The sequence below is a fragment of the Pithys albifrons genome, chromosome 2 (genome assembly GCF_047495875.1).
Source record: "Pithys albifrons albifrons isolate INPA30051 chromosome 2, PitAlb_v1, whole genome shotgun sequence".
Lineage (NCBI taxonomy): Eukaryota > Metazoa > Chordata > Aves > Passeriformes > Thamnophilidae > Pithys > Pithys albifrons.
In genome coordinates, this window is record NC_092459.1 from 4433245 (window position 1) to 4449017 (window position 15773).

At 43.5% G+C, this 15773-nt stretch overlaps 1 protein-coding gene across 2 annotated transcripts in view; it reads right to left on the bottom strand.

Moving 5' to 3' along the window:
- The window catches only part of EVA1A (eva-1 homolog A, regulator of programmed cell death), a 218605-nt gene that overhangs the window by 8785 nt on the left and 194047 nt on the right, over positions 1-15773 (bottom strand). The window contains exons 6-7 of one of the 2 annotated variants that reach the window (XM_071547773.1): positions 4032-4196; positions 244-417 (exon numbers count right to left, since the gene is read on the bottom strand). In XM_071547773.1, coding sequence (XP_071403874.1) covers positions 244-417; positions 4032-4196 — 339 coding nt within the window. The remainder of the gene's footprint in view (positions 1-243; positions 418-4031; positions 4197-15773) is intronic. The other variant, XM_071547774.1, reaches the window with a different exon arrangement.

The following is a 15773-nucleotide window of genomic DNA, read 5'->3' on the forward strand; positions in this document are numbered from 1 at the left end:
GGAAAATGAAGCATTAGGAATAATACCACATGTAAGATTACATTGTATTTAACTGCAGATGAGAGCAAATCCAGTGGAAAGCAGAGCACAATAAACTCTGGAATATATACTGTCTGCTAGAGCTGCCCCAGTCAGGTCCTCCAAGGGAGAGTCTGCTGAGAGACGAATGAAATACATAAACAGTTCAAAGAGGTCTACAAAAGCCTTGCAAGAGCCCAGAGAGGTGGCAGCCACAGGACCTACCTGTGATGAAGGCATAGGCTGCCAGGATGTTGCTGAGCAGGGCCATCTCTGTGCTGACGCCCACGGGCTCCATGCTGCTGGGGAGCACCGGCGGTTGTGTCTCATCCACAGGAAGCAGGAGGGGGGTGTTGTCTAGAGGGTAGAAAGTGGCGGATCTCCCTTTCTTCTTCTCTGCTTTGAAACAGAAATGGAATGAGGAATGATGAACATAACCCACCCCTACTCTGCCCTATCCCCACCAGGTCAGCATCTGTGTTCAGAAATCTGGAGCTGCTCAACAGCAAGCCACCCAGATATTTGCTTCATTTTGGGGGGTAATGAAATCTTTTAAAATAGCTTCAGCTGAGCACATACCCTGACTGCATCCAGGCATCATCATCTCTCCCCCATCTCCTGCTCTTTCATGTCACCACTTAGACACACCCACTTAAGCTACAGCAAATATATAATCAGGTTTCTTCTCTCTTATGTAAATCAAAGAGCCTTTATCAACAGTGAGTTCAGCTAAGCTTGTTAGGAGGACTGGGAAACACAGGCAGAGCCAGCAACCCTCTGCCAGTGCCACACCTGGCAAACAGACGTGCTTTCTCTCCAGATGTGCCTTTGTGGGGAAGGGCAAGCCTTGCTTTATGACTTCCTTCAGAAGCCTGCTCGTATTGTGTTTCACCCAGACACCATTTCCCCTTTGGAGAGGTGAGTCAACATGGGTTAATGATTTGATTTTATTTGTTGAAGACCAAAGCTAAGGAGGCAGCTCATTTCAGGAGGCTCAAAAGACCCTTTGAGATCTTATCAGCTCACTGTTGAGGGCTCCCCACACCTTGATCTGCAGGCAGACACCCCCACTACTGACGAAACTCTAATCGTTTTCAACACAAAAAAAAGTCCGTGCAAAGGATCCAGATCTGACATCCATGTGAGTGTTTAACTGTAGTTATTACAGGTTTTCAGGCTCCCTTCCCTGGGTGTCTAGTTCTGAACAAAAGCAAGCATCGCTCTGTAAAATCACAGGCTTGCACCTGGCTCCCACTTATCTGCAAGTATTAAATTCAGGAAACTGCCAGCTCCATCTCTGATGATGCCACCAGTGCCATGCAAGCAAAGGCATTCTGTAGCAGTCATGATGTGAGATGCTCTTTGTTCACTGGCTGCCTGGTCTGTCTCTGATCCCTGCAAACCTGGCAGCGTGAGACACCACGTTCAGCTTCCCGCTGTGGGTGCCAGGAAGCAGCTCAGCCCAAGGAAGTAGCAACAAAAGTGAGGGGTGTCAAAGAGAACAGGTTATACTGGATCGAGAGGGACTGAGTGCATAAACATGCACACTGTGATGCCAGCTCCTCATTTGCCTCGGAGGAGAAGCAGCAGGGATGGTTGTCCAGGTGTCCCTGAAAGGCATCAGCCCCAAGGAATGTGGGTGTAGCTGTATCTCTGCCACTGAATAGCTGCAAGGCCTTGGGAAAGGTCTGTGTTAGAGGCTACCAAGGTGTTAATGACTGGCCTTCAAGCAAAATTTTTAAACATGGGTGCCTTAGTGTCAAATCCCAAAGCCTAAAATATTCCAAGATCCTCTTGCTTTAGGAGACTAGAGATGACTGCAGATACCTTGTGCAGATGAAGGCACTAGGACACAGAAGGTCAAGGGCACATTCAGCAGGAAACTAACAGCAAAGTTTTGAAAAATCTTTTAATTCAGATATAGACACTAACGTGCTCTCAAACCTTTCCTTTATTTTCCCTGTCTGGTAAATCTGTCTGTACAAGTGGTTGAATTTTTCCCTATCACTGTTCCAAAGAAATCCACATAAGTGGGAAAAGTGTTTCATTTCTTAAATTCTGGATACTTCACAGCATCTCAAGTAGCACCATACATCTAAACTTAGGTAATGAAATCCTGCTATTAGTTGATGGATAGCAGAGAGTCATTCAGCTCTCCCTGTGTCAGACCCTTAACGCTTAATGTATTTGCTCATATACAAACATCTAAGACATCCCAGGGTCAGGGGAACATCCATGCAGAGATGTAGGGGAAACTCGCACCCTTCCAGGAGCCAGGTGAACACCCCAGGTCATCACAAATGACAGATTTATATGGAGGTAACTGAATCCTGCCTGAGATGTCTCTGCTGAGGTCTGGCTCTGAACAGGTTAACCTAAAATCCCTTCACAATAAATCAAAATTTCATAGCCATATGTCAGATGGACATCACCTCTGCTGGGTATGGAGTATCCCTCATAAACCACACTATGCAATAATAGTGTGTTTAGGAGACAGAGTAAGGGATAACTCCTCTCAAGTGAGATGTAGAAAAATTCTTTTTTTCTTTTTTTATACCTCTAACTTATCCAAAGAACAGATGCAATCAAACCAGTTTTTAAATAAATATTCATCTGCATACCCTAGACTCCAGCAAAAAGCTCCACAAAACCACAGAACTGGTTTTATCATTGGCAGGATGGTACAAGCACGGGCATGGAAGATATAAAATAACTGGACTTATGCAGGAGGGAAAAAACAAACACACAACTTCACAAGGGCTGAATGTTGCTACAATATGTGGTTCCCTGGCCCTGCCACTCATTCCAGGACCGTTAGAAAAGACATTCCCTTTTCTCCTCAATAGCTTAGAAAACTTGTCAATGCCTAATCAGCTCACTACTATGGGTATTCTCTTCACCTTTCTTAGCTATTCCCAGTCCCTCTAGCAATTTCTCTGTGAATTAACACCAAATCTGAGCAAAATTATTTCAGCCAGCAGTAAATTTGCCCAACACCACAGTATGAACATAGGAGAGGTTATTCATGATATCAGGCTGACTTTAGCAAATAGTTTTAATAAGAGATATAAAACAGAAGGAGAGATTACAGAAATATCCAAGTAATTTGTTATTTTTGAAACATTTTTTAGCTTTTAATTTCAAAATTACTTCTTTGTCTGAAAAGTGGGGCATACTTTAAAAATTAATGGATAAACAATATGAAAACTAAACAGAAGGTGTCATTTGTAGAATGTTTATATGAATGAAAATGAGCTCAGGATACTTGTTTTCTTGCTTAAAAGAATCTCCAGGATCCCAATATTTATTTGGGGTTAACTCAAAATTCTTTTTCTTGATGATTTTGAAGTAAGGCCTCCAAACTAACAAATCTGTTATTGCCAGTTCCTAATTATTTGTGGATTGACTATCCAAGCTGTGATTTAAGTTTGCCAGGAGTATAGACAGAGACAAGGTAGCTTTGCCCACCCTAGAGCTGAGTCTCTGGAAGCACAGGCTGGGAATTTCAGTAGTGTCAGACACCATCTCCTGTGTGTTGGGAAAACCAACGAGTAACCCAATACGTGCTCACCTGTGCTTTTCCCTTATTCATACACCACCTCTTCCTCCTACTCACATATCCCTATAGATGGCTGAGACTTCATTCATATCTCTTCACTTTGCATTTTATGAAAATAGCATCATATTTCAAAGCTCAGTTGAAAACTTCTCTGTCCCCTGTGAGGCAGATCTCCTGTATCTGCCGTTTGTTTTTTTTCTTTTGCCACTGTATTAGACAAGTCTGCAAAGTGTTTCTGTGATGAGTTTTGACATGCATGGACTGCTATTTCAGGAAACCCAGTGTTTCTTCAACAGTTTCACAGTTCACTTTAGCCCATCGCTGATCGTGTCTTTCTGACTGTGACACAGGTGAGATTTGGGCACAATACAAAAATCCAGATAAGAGAAGACAGAAAGGAACAATTATCACAACACAATTAGGTTTAGGCCAACATCCCAACAGTCACAGCTACCTGGGAGAGCTCGTCCTATGCTGGAAGGAGAGACATCAGAAAGGAACACGCCGTCCTCTATAACGTTGGGATCAAACACTCTTGGATGCAGGGGAAAATGTGGCTTCTGATATCCTTGGTAATTGGTCGGTCTTGGCTGAGTTTCATGCAGAAGCTTCTTGGGAACTGAGAAACAAGAAGAGTGCAGTTGTTAGAGTGAGTTATTTCAGCTGGTCAGAACAAGAATTGTCACATTACACCACGGGCTCAACTGATACCTAATTATACCACATGCAGCCCAAACAGACACTCATTTTCCACTGTGCTGAATGCTCTCCAAATGGCAGCACAGAGACATCCAACAAGAGAATGCTGGAAACTATAAAGTGATTAAGATATTGTTTATTTACAATATAAGCCTTTGAGACTACGCTAAGGATCAGATTCAGACATTTTATTTAGACATACATCTTAGAAACTGAAATGCCTAGTAAGCCAGACTTTGGCCTCAGCCCTAAGCTTCAAGCACTTCAGGTAGACACCTCTATCCTTACCAAGACAGTGGGCGGGCAGGATGCCCTGTAACAATGGGGGCTATAGGCTATGCCTGAAACAATGCCATCAAACGGTGGCTCAAGACTAAACATCAGAGGTTTCTGTCCACTCCTGATTCACAAAATCAGACCCTAGAGAATGCTGTCCACATGAAATCATCCACCACAAAAGTAAAATATCCCACCTGTAAGAAACCCTCCCCACCCCATGAGATCCAAATACACTGCTCCCCACCGGATTTTAAGCTGTAAGTAAGTTGGGAAAGGTCCACTACCACTATCCTGAGGAGGGTGACGACTCAGCTAATCCCAACTGCTCTCTGTGTCTTGCCAGCCACAGCATTAGCAACATGCAGGCAAGATGAGTTAATACGTGACAGTGGGTTTGGACATCAATGGTCTCTCCTTTGGACCAAAGCATGCTTTAATAAGAACAGTATTTTCTCCTCCTTCATGTTGCAAGGCCAGTTCTTCAGCTGTACATGCATGTAAAGAAATCAAAGCCTGTGTAGCTACCGCAAGGTACACCCACTGAAGTTGAATCCACACAGTAAATTCACTAATTTCCCCTGCAGGGACAAAGCATGGAGTCACCTGCGGAGATGAACCAGTTCTCTGCCTCAGCCCTGGCCAACACCTCAGGCTATTTCAGAGAAAACTTCTTCTTCATACAAAAAAAAAAGAATCTTGTATACAGGCCATTCTGTTCAGAAATCAGAGGCATAGAATGATGAAAGACAGAAATAAATTAAAACTTCCAAAAGAGAAAGATTTATTTTCCCTGTCAGTGACTATATACTAATATATACATAAAGGCAGACAACCAAGACTTTAGTGTGTTCAAGACACAGAGTGTCGACAACTAGACACAATTTCAGTAGACCAACATGAACCCTAAGAGAAGATTCTTGGGATGTTCTTCTCCCCTTTCTCCAAGTCTAAGAGGACCAGCCTCTCATTCCAAGCAGGCTGGCACCTCCCAGTGTCTCAGTTTCCCCACAGCTCCATTTGGGATCCTGTTGTCTCTCATCTCCACTCTTTACAGGGACATGAAGAAGCATAATTAAAAATGCAAAGCACTTTGAGATGTTTGGCAGAAGCATGAAGGAGGGCTTGGAAAGAGTGCAACTCTGGAACAGAAAGGAAATTCCTGCCTGCCCCCTGCAGCTAATCAGCTGCCAGACTGGAACAGGAGATTTAATCATGTCCATTAAATTTGCCTGCATCACCCACCACATTACTGGTGGGTGAGGTGATCCAACCTCCTTGTTCACATTATGTTCAACTTACTGCCGCTGCTGAGGCAAAGAAAATTGTAACTGGATTTACAGACTGACCTCCTGTATTAGGCTGCCAGGACATCAGTGCTGAAGTTCTTGCATTATTAGTGGAGTCATGCTAGGTCAGGAAACAGACAGAAAACCCCACAGCTTCTGAATATCAAAGAGCTGGCACAGCGGTTTCTAGTGAAACCTGAATTGGCAACTGTTGGAAGGCAGCAAAAGAAGCACATCCCCTGGTAGGAAACAAGACTGTGCCAGGGAAATATCAGAAAGTCTAGGGAGGAGGTGGGTAGAATAGGATTATCCTGCAAACCACAGTTAGGAAGAACTGCAGTTCTGAGTGCCTAATCTGAGGTAGCCAAAGGGACCCAGAGGGCATAGGGCTCAGCATCCTCCAAAAATACAGCCTCCTATTGCTCTATCTCAGACTGTGGATCTGAAAGGCATTTAAAAGACACAAGATAGTTTTTCTTTACACACTTTCCATCCAAGCTCTATCCCACTAACCCACTGATAGACATCCAGTGAAGAAAATGAAGCAAAAGGGACACAGAGACAACTTTTAGCAGACTTTGACTAGTCTTTCATGTTTCAGGCTTACTCTTCTTCGTAAACAACTTCTTTCAACTCCCAGCACTTACGAGCATCTCCAGGGCACAACACAGGCTGGGTGGACCTGCATCTTTCTTAGAAAAGGTGACACCACCAGACACTTAAAACATTTGAGTCAAATAGGGGAAAGAAACACCACCTTTTCTACATCTAACACCATCTAAGCACACCCAGGGAACCGAGCTATGACTTTTCCACCTTGGCATCTGTGCCACCACCACCATTCCAATGACACCTACAGGAGCAGGGGAAGAGTCAGGGAAAGGAAAACATTACTACATTGGTCAGCAACTGGTCAACAGCATCCCAAGGAAGAGGAGAGATGGAGAAGTGTTGAGACGGAAGCATTGATAGAGAGTATTTATTGTCACAGGGCCTTACTGGAGTAGGGCTGTGCCCTCATGTCTTTGGGATGGCTGAGGAAGTAAGAAGACTATTAAGCAGTCATTTGGTGCCTTAAAACACAAATAGTTGTGAGCATAGATTCCCAAAAGCAGGCATGTGCTTAACATGTGTGATTAGCACACACTTTGGTACTTTAAAAATCCTAAGAAGTGCTTGTCTTCACTTCAGCAACTAAGACTCTTTAAAACTCTGAGAGCAACTTAGTGCAACACAAGATGCCTACAGCACATAACCTTGGATTTTTCCATTTCAGGGGATCATTTTTCTCTGTGGACTCCATAAACATCTTGAGGACATTTTGCCAGGAAAGGCCCATCTTTGCAAGGAGTAAACAGAGAGATGGCAAGCAGCAAGTCTGTTCTTTTTCTAGTTTACACGATGATCAGCCAATACACAGCTTTCCTTTGATTTAGAAAGACTGTGAAATGGAAAGCCTTTCTCAAATGTAAAACACCTCACAATTTCCAGTTAGCTCCTGTGTGGCAGCCAACTCCACAAGAAAGATTAAACATCTGGTTCCTCTGAAATACCCTCCTTAAATTCTCCAGAGAGGAGTGCACCTGACAAAAAGCATGGCATGATTTGAAGCAAGATGTCAAGAAAAGTTATTTATTATTAAAACCACCAGAAAAAAAGTACCTGGGATTTTAGTCTTATCTCAGTATTAAGCACAGAAATCCTGGCAGGAAAGAGTTGGCACTTGGCCTGCTCCATTCAATCAAGCAGAGAACTTAAAGAAACTCAGTCAGCAGAAGGAGCGATGTGTGTGGAAAAGAGGGGAAGAAACAGGGATTAAAACAAAGTGTTAACATGCCTCATAGCCAGGAATCCTGCACCTAAAAATGCTCATGAGACATGAGCTAGGATAATCTCGGAGAGGAAACTAATTGCTCTAGAGATCTCTGGGGACTTTGAGTCTCTCAGGGGGTAGCAGTCAGTGTTGAGATGTGGGTATTTATCCAAAAGATAAAATTCTCCAGTAACTTGAGCAGCAGAGCAGCACAGGCAGAGGTGTAATTTTTCAATTCCAAGCTCTGCTCTGCCAGCCACCCTGGGGTCCAGCTGGGGCATCACCACATGGACTCCACATCAGCCAGGACTTGATGTGGAGAGCTAACTGTTGCCATCACTGTGACACTCCATGAAGGCACCTGCAGAAGTTAGTTCCAAGCTTTAAATCTGCAAGGGAGCTTTTGGAACAGCAGGTTCATTCCTCTGCCATTAGAGGCTTTCAAGTCTTTATATAATTCCTCTGTGTCTGCTTTAAAAGCAATTCTAACTACCAGCTCCCACTGCTCATCTGTCTGAATCAACATCATGCTAGCAATAATTTATACCAGTTTCCAACCCAAGACCTACAATACCCTTTTGCAATGATTTAATGGTACCAATCTCACAACAAAACCTCTTCTCCACTGCCTGGCAGCTTCCCCTCCTGGCAGCAACAGGGGTGAAGGATAATCAAATGTGCTCTCATGGACAGAGTAGATACATCAGAGTTAATACAAGCTACCAGCAGGACAGTGTGAAAAGGCACATGCTGGTGCTGCTGACAGTATCCTTATTTGTACTTGGTGGAGACTCCTGGGATTTTCACACAAGTGCTCTTTTGTGTGGCCAGAAAACTGAGGGCTGATGAAAAGACGAAGTTACTGTGTCTACAAGCAGCAACATTCCGAATTACAGACCTACTAGATGGAAAATGCCAGCTCATACCTCACCTCTATTCATCAAGACCAGAGAAGCATAGAATGGATTGGATTGGAAGGGACCTTTACAGATCATCATGCCATGGGCAGGGACACTTTCCACTAGACCTGGTTGCTCAAAGTTCCATCCAGCCTGGCCTGGAACACTTCCAGGGATGAGGCAGCCACAATTTCTCTGGGCAATATGTTCCAGTGCCTCACCACCCTCACAGTTAAGAACTTCCTCCTAATATCCAAACTAAAATTACTCTTTCTTAGTTTAAAGCCATTCACCTGTGTCCTATCACTACATGTCCTTGTAAACAGTTCCTCTCCAGATTTCTTGTAGGCTCCATCAAGTACTAAAAGGCTGTAATAAGATAATTTACTGTGTTTTCTACTATGTTGATCTATCTAGTTTTAAACACTCCGGTCCTCTGGGTTCGACCAATTGCCACAACATACTATTTTCAGATAAATGTTGCTCTTTCTGAGGAAATACTTTCCAATGTATTGCTGAGTGTTTCCAATTTAAACACATATATTATTCCCCTAATCAAAACATTTGATGCTATAGCCCACAAATTTTATGGATGGGGAATTGGCTAAGGGACAGAGTTTTGAAAGTGTTTAACTATCAAAATGATTTGTCCAGTCTCACAGAGGCAATCTGTGCCAAAGAAAGGAAACAAGCTGACACTCCCTGTATCTCAGCCTTGTACTCAAACCATTGCCTCTCTTTGTTCATTTGATCATTTGGTGTTTTCTGATGCTTGCTCAGTCCTAGACATGCTTAAAGACTTCCACTCCCAGGAAGCAATTATCCTCTGACCTCCATCTTCACTCTATATACACATCACTCAGCTGCAGCAGATCAACGAAAGCTCAGTCTTAAAAACATACAGGCAAGGGCGTTGTCATTCTCCAATACTCTGCTATGTATTTGCCTGTGCATTTCCAGCCCATAAGGTTTGCTCTCAAAGCTCAACATGGTGCACGCAGGTCTACAGGACCTTCAGCAAATCCTCCTGAGTCTGCCTGAAGCAGAGTGCAACTTGAACAAAACAGGAAGCTCAACATGAGTCAACAGTGTGCCCAGGTGGCCAAGAAGGCCAATGGGATCCTGTCCTGTATCAAAAATAGCGTGACCAGCAGGACCAGGGCAGTGATCCTTCCCCTGTACTCTGTATTGGTGAGGCCACACCTTGAGTGTTGTGTTCAGTTCTGGGCCCCTCAGTTCAGAAAGGATATTGAGGTGCTGGAGCGAGTCCAGAGAAGAGCAACAAGGCTGGTGAAGGGACTGGAGCACAAGTCCTATGGGGAGAGGCTGAGGGAGCTGGGGGTGTTTAGCCTGGAGAAGAGGAGGCTCAGAGGTGACCTCAGCACTGTCTGGAACTCCCTGAAGGGAAGTTCTAGACAGGTGGGGGCTGGTCTCTTCTCCCAGGCACTCAGCAATAGGACAAGGGGGCACGATGGGCTCAAGCTCTGCCAGGAGAAATTTAAGTTGGAGATCAGAAAAAAGTTCTTTCCAGAGAGAGTAATCAGGCATTGGAATGGGCTGCCCAGAGAGGTGGTGGATTCACCATCCCTAGAGATTTTTAAACACAGATTGGCCGTGGCACTGAGTGCCATGATCTGGTAAATGGACTAGAGTTGGACCAAGGGTTGGACTCGATGATCTTGGAGGTCTTTTCCAACCCAATCGATTCTATGATTCTATGACTCCCTTACCAAGGAAAATTACAACCAAGCCTTTTATCTGGGCAGCTTGGGGCCAAGAACTGTTGGTGCTCAATATATTTTTAAAATCATAAAAAAAATAATCTTCCTGTGAGTAAACACCCAATATAAACTACTGCAGGATTTTAGAGGTAGCAGCTCTGAAGGATTTTTGTTTGAGACTTGAAAATGCATGGCATCCAGCCTGAAATGGGATCATTCATGATTCTGAGTTATCACAAGAAAGCAGTTTCTTAGCACACATATATGGTATATGGCTCTCTCAGACTGCAGAATTAAAAGTGTTTTATGTGCTGTAAAATCTAAATTCACTAGGCAGTCAGTCAACAAAAGAATTAAAATAATGTCTTTGGGCTGTGCCAGACCACAAAATAACACAATAGAATCACAGAGCAAGGAGAAATCCCATACATAAGACTCTGCACCTGGTGACAACAGTAACACCACTGTGTAGCTAGAAACATGGGGCTGGAAGATGCTAATTTGATTAACAAAAGTAAATTGAGGCCCAGAGTGCCCCCTTGGCTTTTTCCCAAGGGTCTCAGACACGGCCAACGACCAAGTTGAAACCTCTTCCAGCTGCCCATGCCCTATCTAGCTCAGCATAGGACAGGTCCCTTTCAACTGAATAAAGCACCATTTGCATCACATTGAAAGAGGTTTTGCCTCTTCTTATGTCATGTCAGACATCCAAAGGCTACCTTCAAGTCCTGCCCTGACACAAGACCTTCGGATAGCAGGGCTTTTTTGGTCAGATTTAAGTGTCATCACTTGGTAGGAGACCATCAGATCCTGCAGCTCTCAAATGTCTGCATAATCAGCTCCATGAAAAAGACTGAGTGCACTCAACATCACCTCTCTTCTTTGGCTGCAAGGCCATGTCATATTTCTGGCCATCCTATATCATATTTAGAGTATAGTACACTTTACACAAGAAGAGTGAAGTGACCCAGGAGACAATAGGAGACACAGAGGGACTTTGTGCAGCAGACCATAAGTCTGAAAGCTGGGATTTGATCAAGAAGCCGCCATGAAAAACCTTTACTCTCGAAAAAAACTCCAACAAAACACAAAACAACAACAACAAATAAAAACAACCACAGAGCAAAAGCTTAACAAATCCAAGTGGTCCAAACCTCAGCTTCAATCTCCTTCAGTTACTTTAAAAAAGGCATTTTTTTCACCCAGCATCAGTAAACTCTGCAATCCAAGAGAAATGAGGAGTTCCTCAGCCTCCTGCAGGCATGTTTTCCATGTATGGTGGTTCCAAACCACCAATAACAGGGAAGTGACTCATGCCAATTACAGTAAGTCCACTCCTAAGCACCATGCAGAAAGCAAGTGAGACTGTCTGGGAAAATAGCCCTGTCATAAGCAAAGCCACCTACACTCCCCAAGACCACAGCCTGTGCCAGGGTCCTCCTCCCTGCCCCTCCCTCCAGACTGCCTGAAGCAGAAATCCATCTATTCTGCGTGTGTTTTTGAGGCTGGTGGGAAGCAGTACAAGCTGGGATACCTGACACAACCCATACAAACTCTGCCAAGACTCCTCCTCAGGCAGCCCAGATGCTTCACCCTTTATCTCCTGATAGCAGTGAACTACAGAAATGTTGTGCAATGAGAATATAAACATAATACAGACAATCCTTTCTCTTGTTTGCTCTCCTCAGAAAAGGACATGTTCATCCCTTCCTCATGCAGCTGCAACCAGAGAAGTGATTTCAGAAGTGGAAGTGATTCCAGTCCAGAAACAAAGTCCATGCAACACAAATTAACTCTGTCTCACCGTTCCTCCCAGTGAAATCTCTTGCAACTATGTGGCCCAGGGATGTGAGAGGCTTTAGCAGATGAAGGAGATTTAGGGAATGATAGACCTCCAAGTGAGACTCCATAGGGCAAAGACAAACATGAGCACCACTCTCTCCCAGCCTCTCCTTCTGCACAGGGCAGCAGGAAACTATTCCCCCTGACTCCTCCAATTTCTTCCTGGCCAGAGATGCAATAACCTTATTAAAAGATCCAGTTCATCTAATCTGGGAACTCAACTCATGCATGCCCTGTAGGTATCTAAGGAAGAAGTCCTCCTTAAATAAGCTCTGTTCCTAAGCTCCCCGCATCAGCAACAGTTAAAGGTGGATGCCTTTGAAAGCCTTCAGGGGAGATTCTGTCTACTGAAATTAAGGAGCCTAATTTGGGATAGTTAATGAATCACAATGTTACCTTTGGATTTATTCTTCTGAGTGTATCTGAGTTGAAATCTTACAAACTACATCACATCTTTTACTCAGATATTTTTCCTCTATCTTGAACTCTCCAAATCAGTATTTGAAGCTATAAACACCTTAATTTCTACCCCATGATGCATGTGCTCGATCTATCCACAGGCAGTTTTCCTATTGCTTTCATAGCCATGAAAGTCAGTTGTTCTACTTTCATCATCTTAAATGTAATAACAAAATATGAAGTATCTATTGCCAGCAACTCATAAATCTCCTGCTTGATGTGGCTTTTGGTCTCCAAAGGGCACGGGGGAAAGCATCACATGCACAAGTCTGCTCCCTACATGTTCTATTTGAAAAGAAAAATGGATCAAAAGGAAGAAAGTCTTGTAAGAGATACCTGCAGATAACAAAGCGTTACTTTGATCTGGTAGATTTCTGCCTGCTCCCAAAGTCAGAAGAGTTCTGTATTTTCACAAGATAATGCATCTTGAGGAGCATGAGACTCAAGCTGAGTCTTGTCCAAATTCCAGCATGCTCAGCTACATCCCCCCATGGGACCTTCTGCCAGCTGTAGCTGTAGTACCTCTCTGGCAGTACAGCTGCATCTCGTCTCCACCAGGCCCAGAAGAAGAAGGAGTAAGGATCAGGCTCATTCTGCCAGTCTTCCCTATTGCCTGTATTTGGGCTGCATCTGTCACATACTTCCACTCATATTTTGCAAACCAGCCCACTCATGTATGGATTTCTTAAGCATTTAGAGGATCCTCATTTGTTATTACAGACTGTAATTTTATGCAATGCTCTAGGTATACCCACTCCACTTTAGATCAAAGCAAAGTAATTCTAAATTTCAGACTTTGACACAATTCCTATTTCTTCTCATCATGTTCAATCATTTTAATCAAACATTTAACACTGCAAGACTTTATTATTTTATATTACTCTTAAATTACAGAACTGTTGTGACTTATTTAGGCTATAGAGCTTGACAGAAAGTCTTTTGCACAGCTTATCTATTTTTCAGGAAAGTATGTGACACAACATGTGGCTCCCAGGAGGACACTGACAGAGCAGTAAGCATTGTGTGTTCAAGTGTGGCTGAGCCAGAGCCAGGGCATTGCTCATGCAAGGAACTGCTCACCTGCAAGGGAGGGTCTCTGTGCTCAGGATGCCAACACATACCCAAGTGCTTCCAGCCCTGCAAGTTAGCAGGAATCAGCTGAGTCACAGCAACTTGGGGCAAAAGATACTCCCTTAAATTCAAGAGAAAGGCACAAACAAGCACTGTCAGGGAGAGTGTCCCTTGGAGATCTTCATCACTACGCACCCAAAAGCAGTGGTTGGGTGAGCACCAAGGATCACTCCAAGATAATTAAATGAGGGCCAGAACAAGGATATCCAAGACAAAGTAAGCAGAAAGCGGTGGAGTAAAGGGCACAAGGTCCTGAAATACTCTAGATCTGATGGGAAGCCATGACAGCATCCACTGAGGACAGGAAAGAGATGGCAGGGAAGCAGAAGCTCAGGTAGGAAAGGAAGGTACCAGGGAAAATAACATTTACAGCTACACTGTACTGCCTAAATATTTGAATAAAGCATTAGAAGCCTCATGCTTCAGCATCTGAGCCAACAACTAGCCTGACATAATCCAACCATTATATTCCAAGAGTTAGTAATGTAATTTCTCCTGTGAGACTTCTGACCACGACAGACACTTTGGGAATTTCCTGCACCCATCCCTGAAGCAGTATAACCCGTCCTGTAGTCCACAGACCACTTATGACCTTTGAGGCATCAAAGAAGTGATCCAGAAAAAACCTAATTCAAAGAAAAGCTACAACCAGCATATCCCTGGATGCTTCCCTTGTTTTGCCTCGGTGTCAGCTGGAAGGCACAGCCAGCAGATTCTTCCCATCTGCTCTCCTTGCTTAATTAAAATGTTTGTAATTAAAGCAGTAAAACTATGTTCTGTACAAAAATATTTTTTTTTTATCTAAGTGCTATTTATCCAACAGTGTGTGCTAGTTCTTTATCAGTTCATCAGCTTTTCCTCTCTGCATTCAAACAGCAGAGAACTAGACAAAGGGCTAGAAATTTTTCCCAGAAAGATAGCGATGCTTTGATAACAGGAGCTGAGGAACGTCATCAGAAAGCAGCTGGTAACCTTTGCCATTAAAGGCAGTGACTTTGTCTGGTCACATGGCTGACTTAGTGTGGCCATTCCCAGGATCCCATGAGATGCCCAAACAGGAACCCTTGCACACAGAAAGGTTATCAATTGCATTGGAATAAGGATTAGGAGTGAACAAAACTGTGTAAGGCAGCTACAGTGCTAAATGCCCTTCAGTTACATACAGATGAATGCAGATCAGTATTTACTGAACAAAAACACAATTTAGTTTGAAATCCAGAACTCAGTGGGGATCACTGGCTCCTCAGTGGTTCAGCACTTGGCTTATAGAAGCCAGGCTATACTAACAAACTTGAAATCCAAGGATCTGTGAACAAAGTGGCAAAACTGTTTTCAATATAAATCCTTCCATTCACACAGTCATAACCTGTGAGACATCCTCCTTTGGGGCTGAGATTTCCTGAGCACAGTGGAAAGTTTGAGGAAAAACCCTATAGATGTTTTTTAATTATGAGAGTATTAAACCTCCCCTGTTTTTTCAAAGAAGTACATTTACAGGCAGAACTTCTCTAACACACAGCATCAGCTTTAAGTCATTTGGCTTGGAGACTGTGAAAAGTTCTTTGCATGGCTTATGTATTTCATTTTATTTATTTTTCTGGTAGAAAAACATGTAGCGTGCATCATCTTGCTTCCATGCATATCCTGAGGGAGCAGGAGGGACGGCAAGTCCAAATCTTACTACAATTGCTACTGTGAGTAACTGCCAATTTTGTGAAACAGCAAATTATAGTCACTTTCCTGACGCCACATAAAAGCAGATACACACCACGGAAAACAATGCCAAGGGTTTGTTATAGCCCTGCAAGGATGTTACTGAGCACCTGCCCTACGCTCTTATGCAACTTGCCCTGCAGCTACAGTCTGGGAGCACTGGAAAGAAACTGTGGGAATACAGTGCTGGATGCTTGTGGCAGCCTTCCAGTACTTAATAGTGATTTTTATTAAGAGAACACAGGTTTTTTAAAGCTAAGTATTTGTTTCTATTAGGCTTCATGAAATGTTCAGCCAGGACATTTTGTGCACGCTGGTCTGTTCTTTTCCACTTTTCACACATGTTATTAAGAT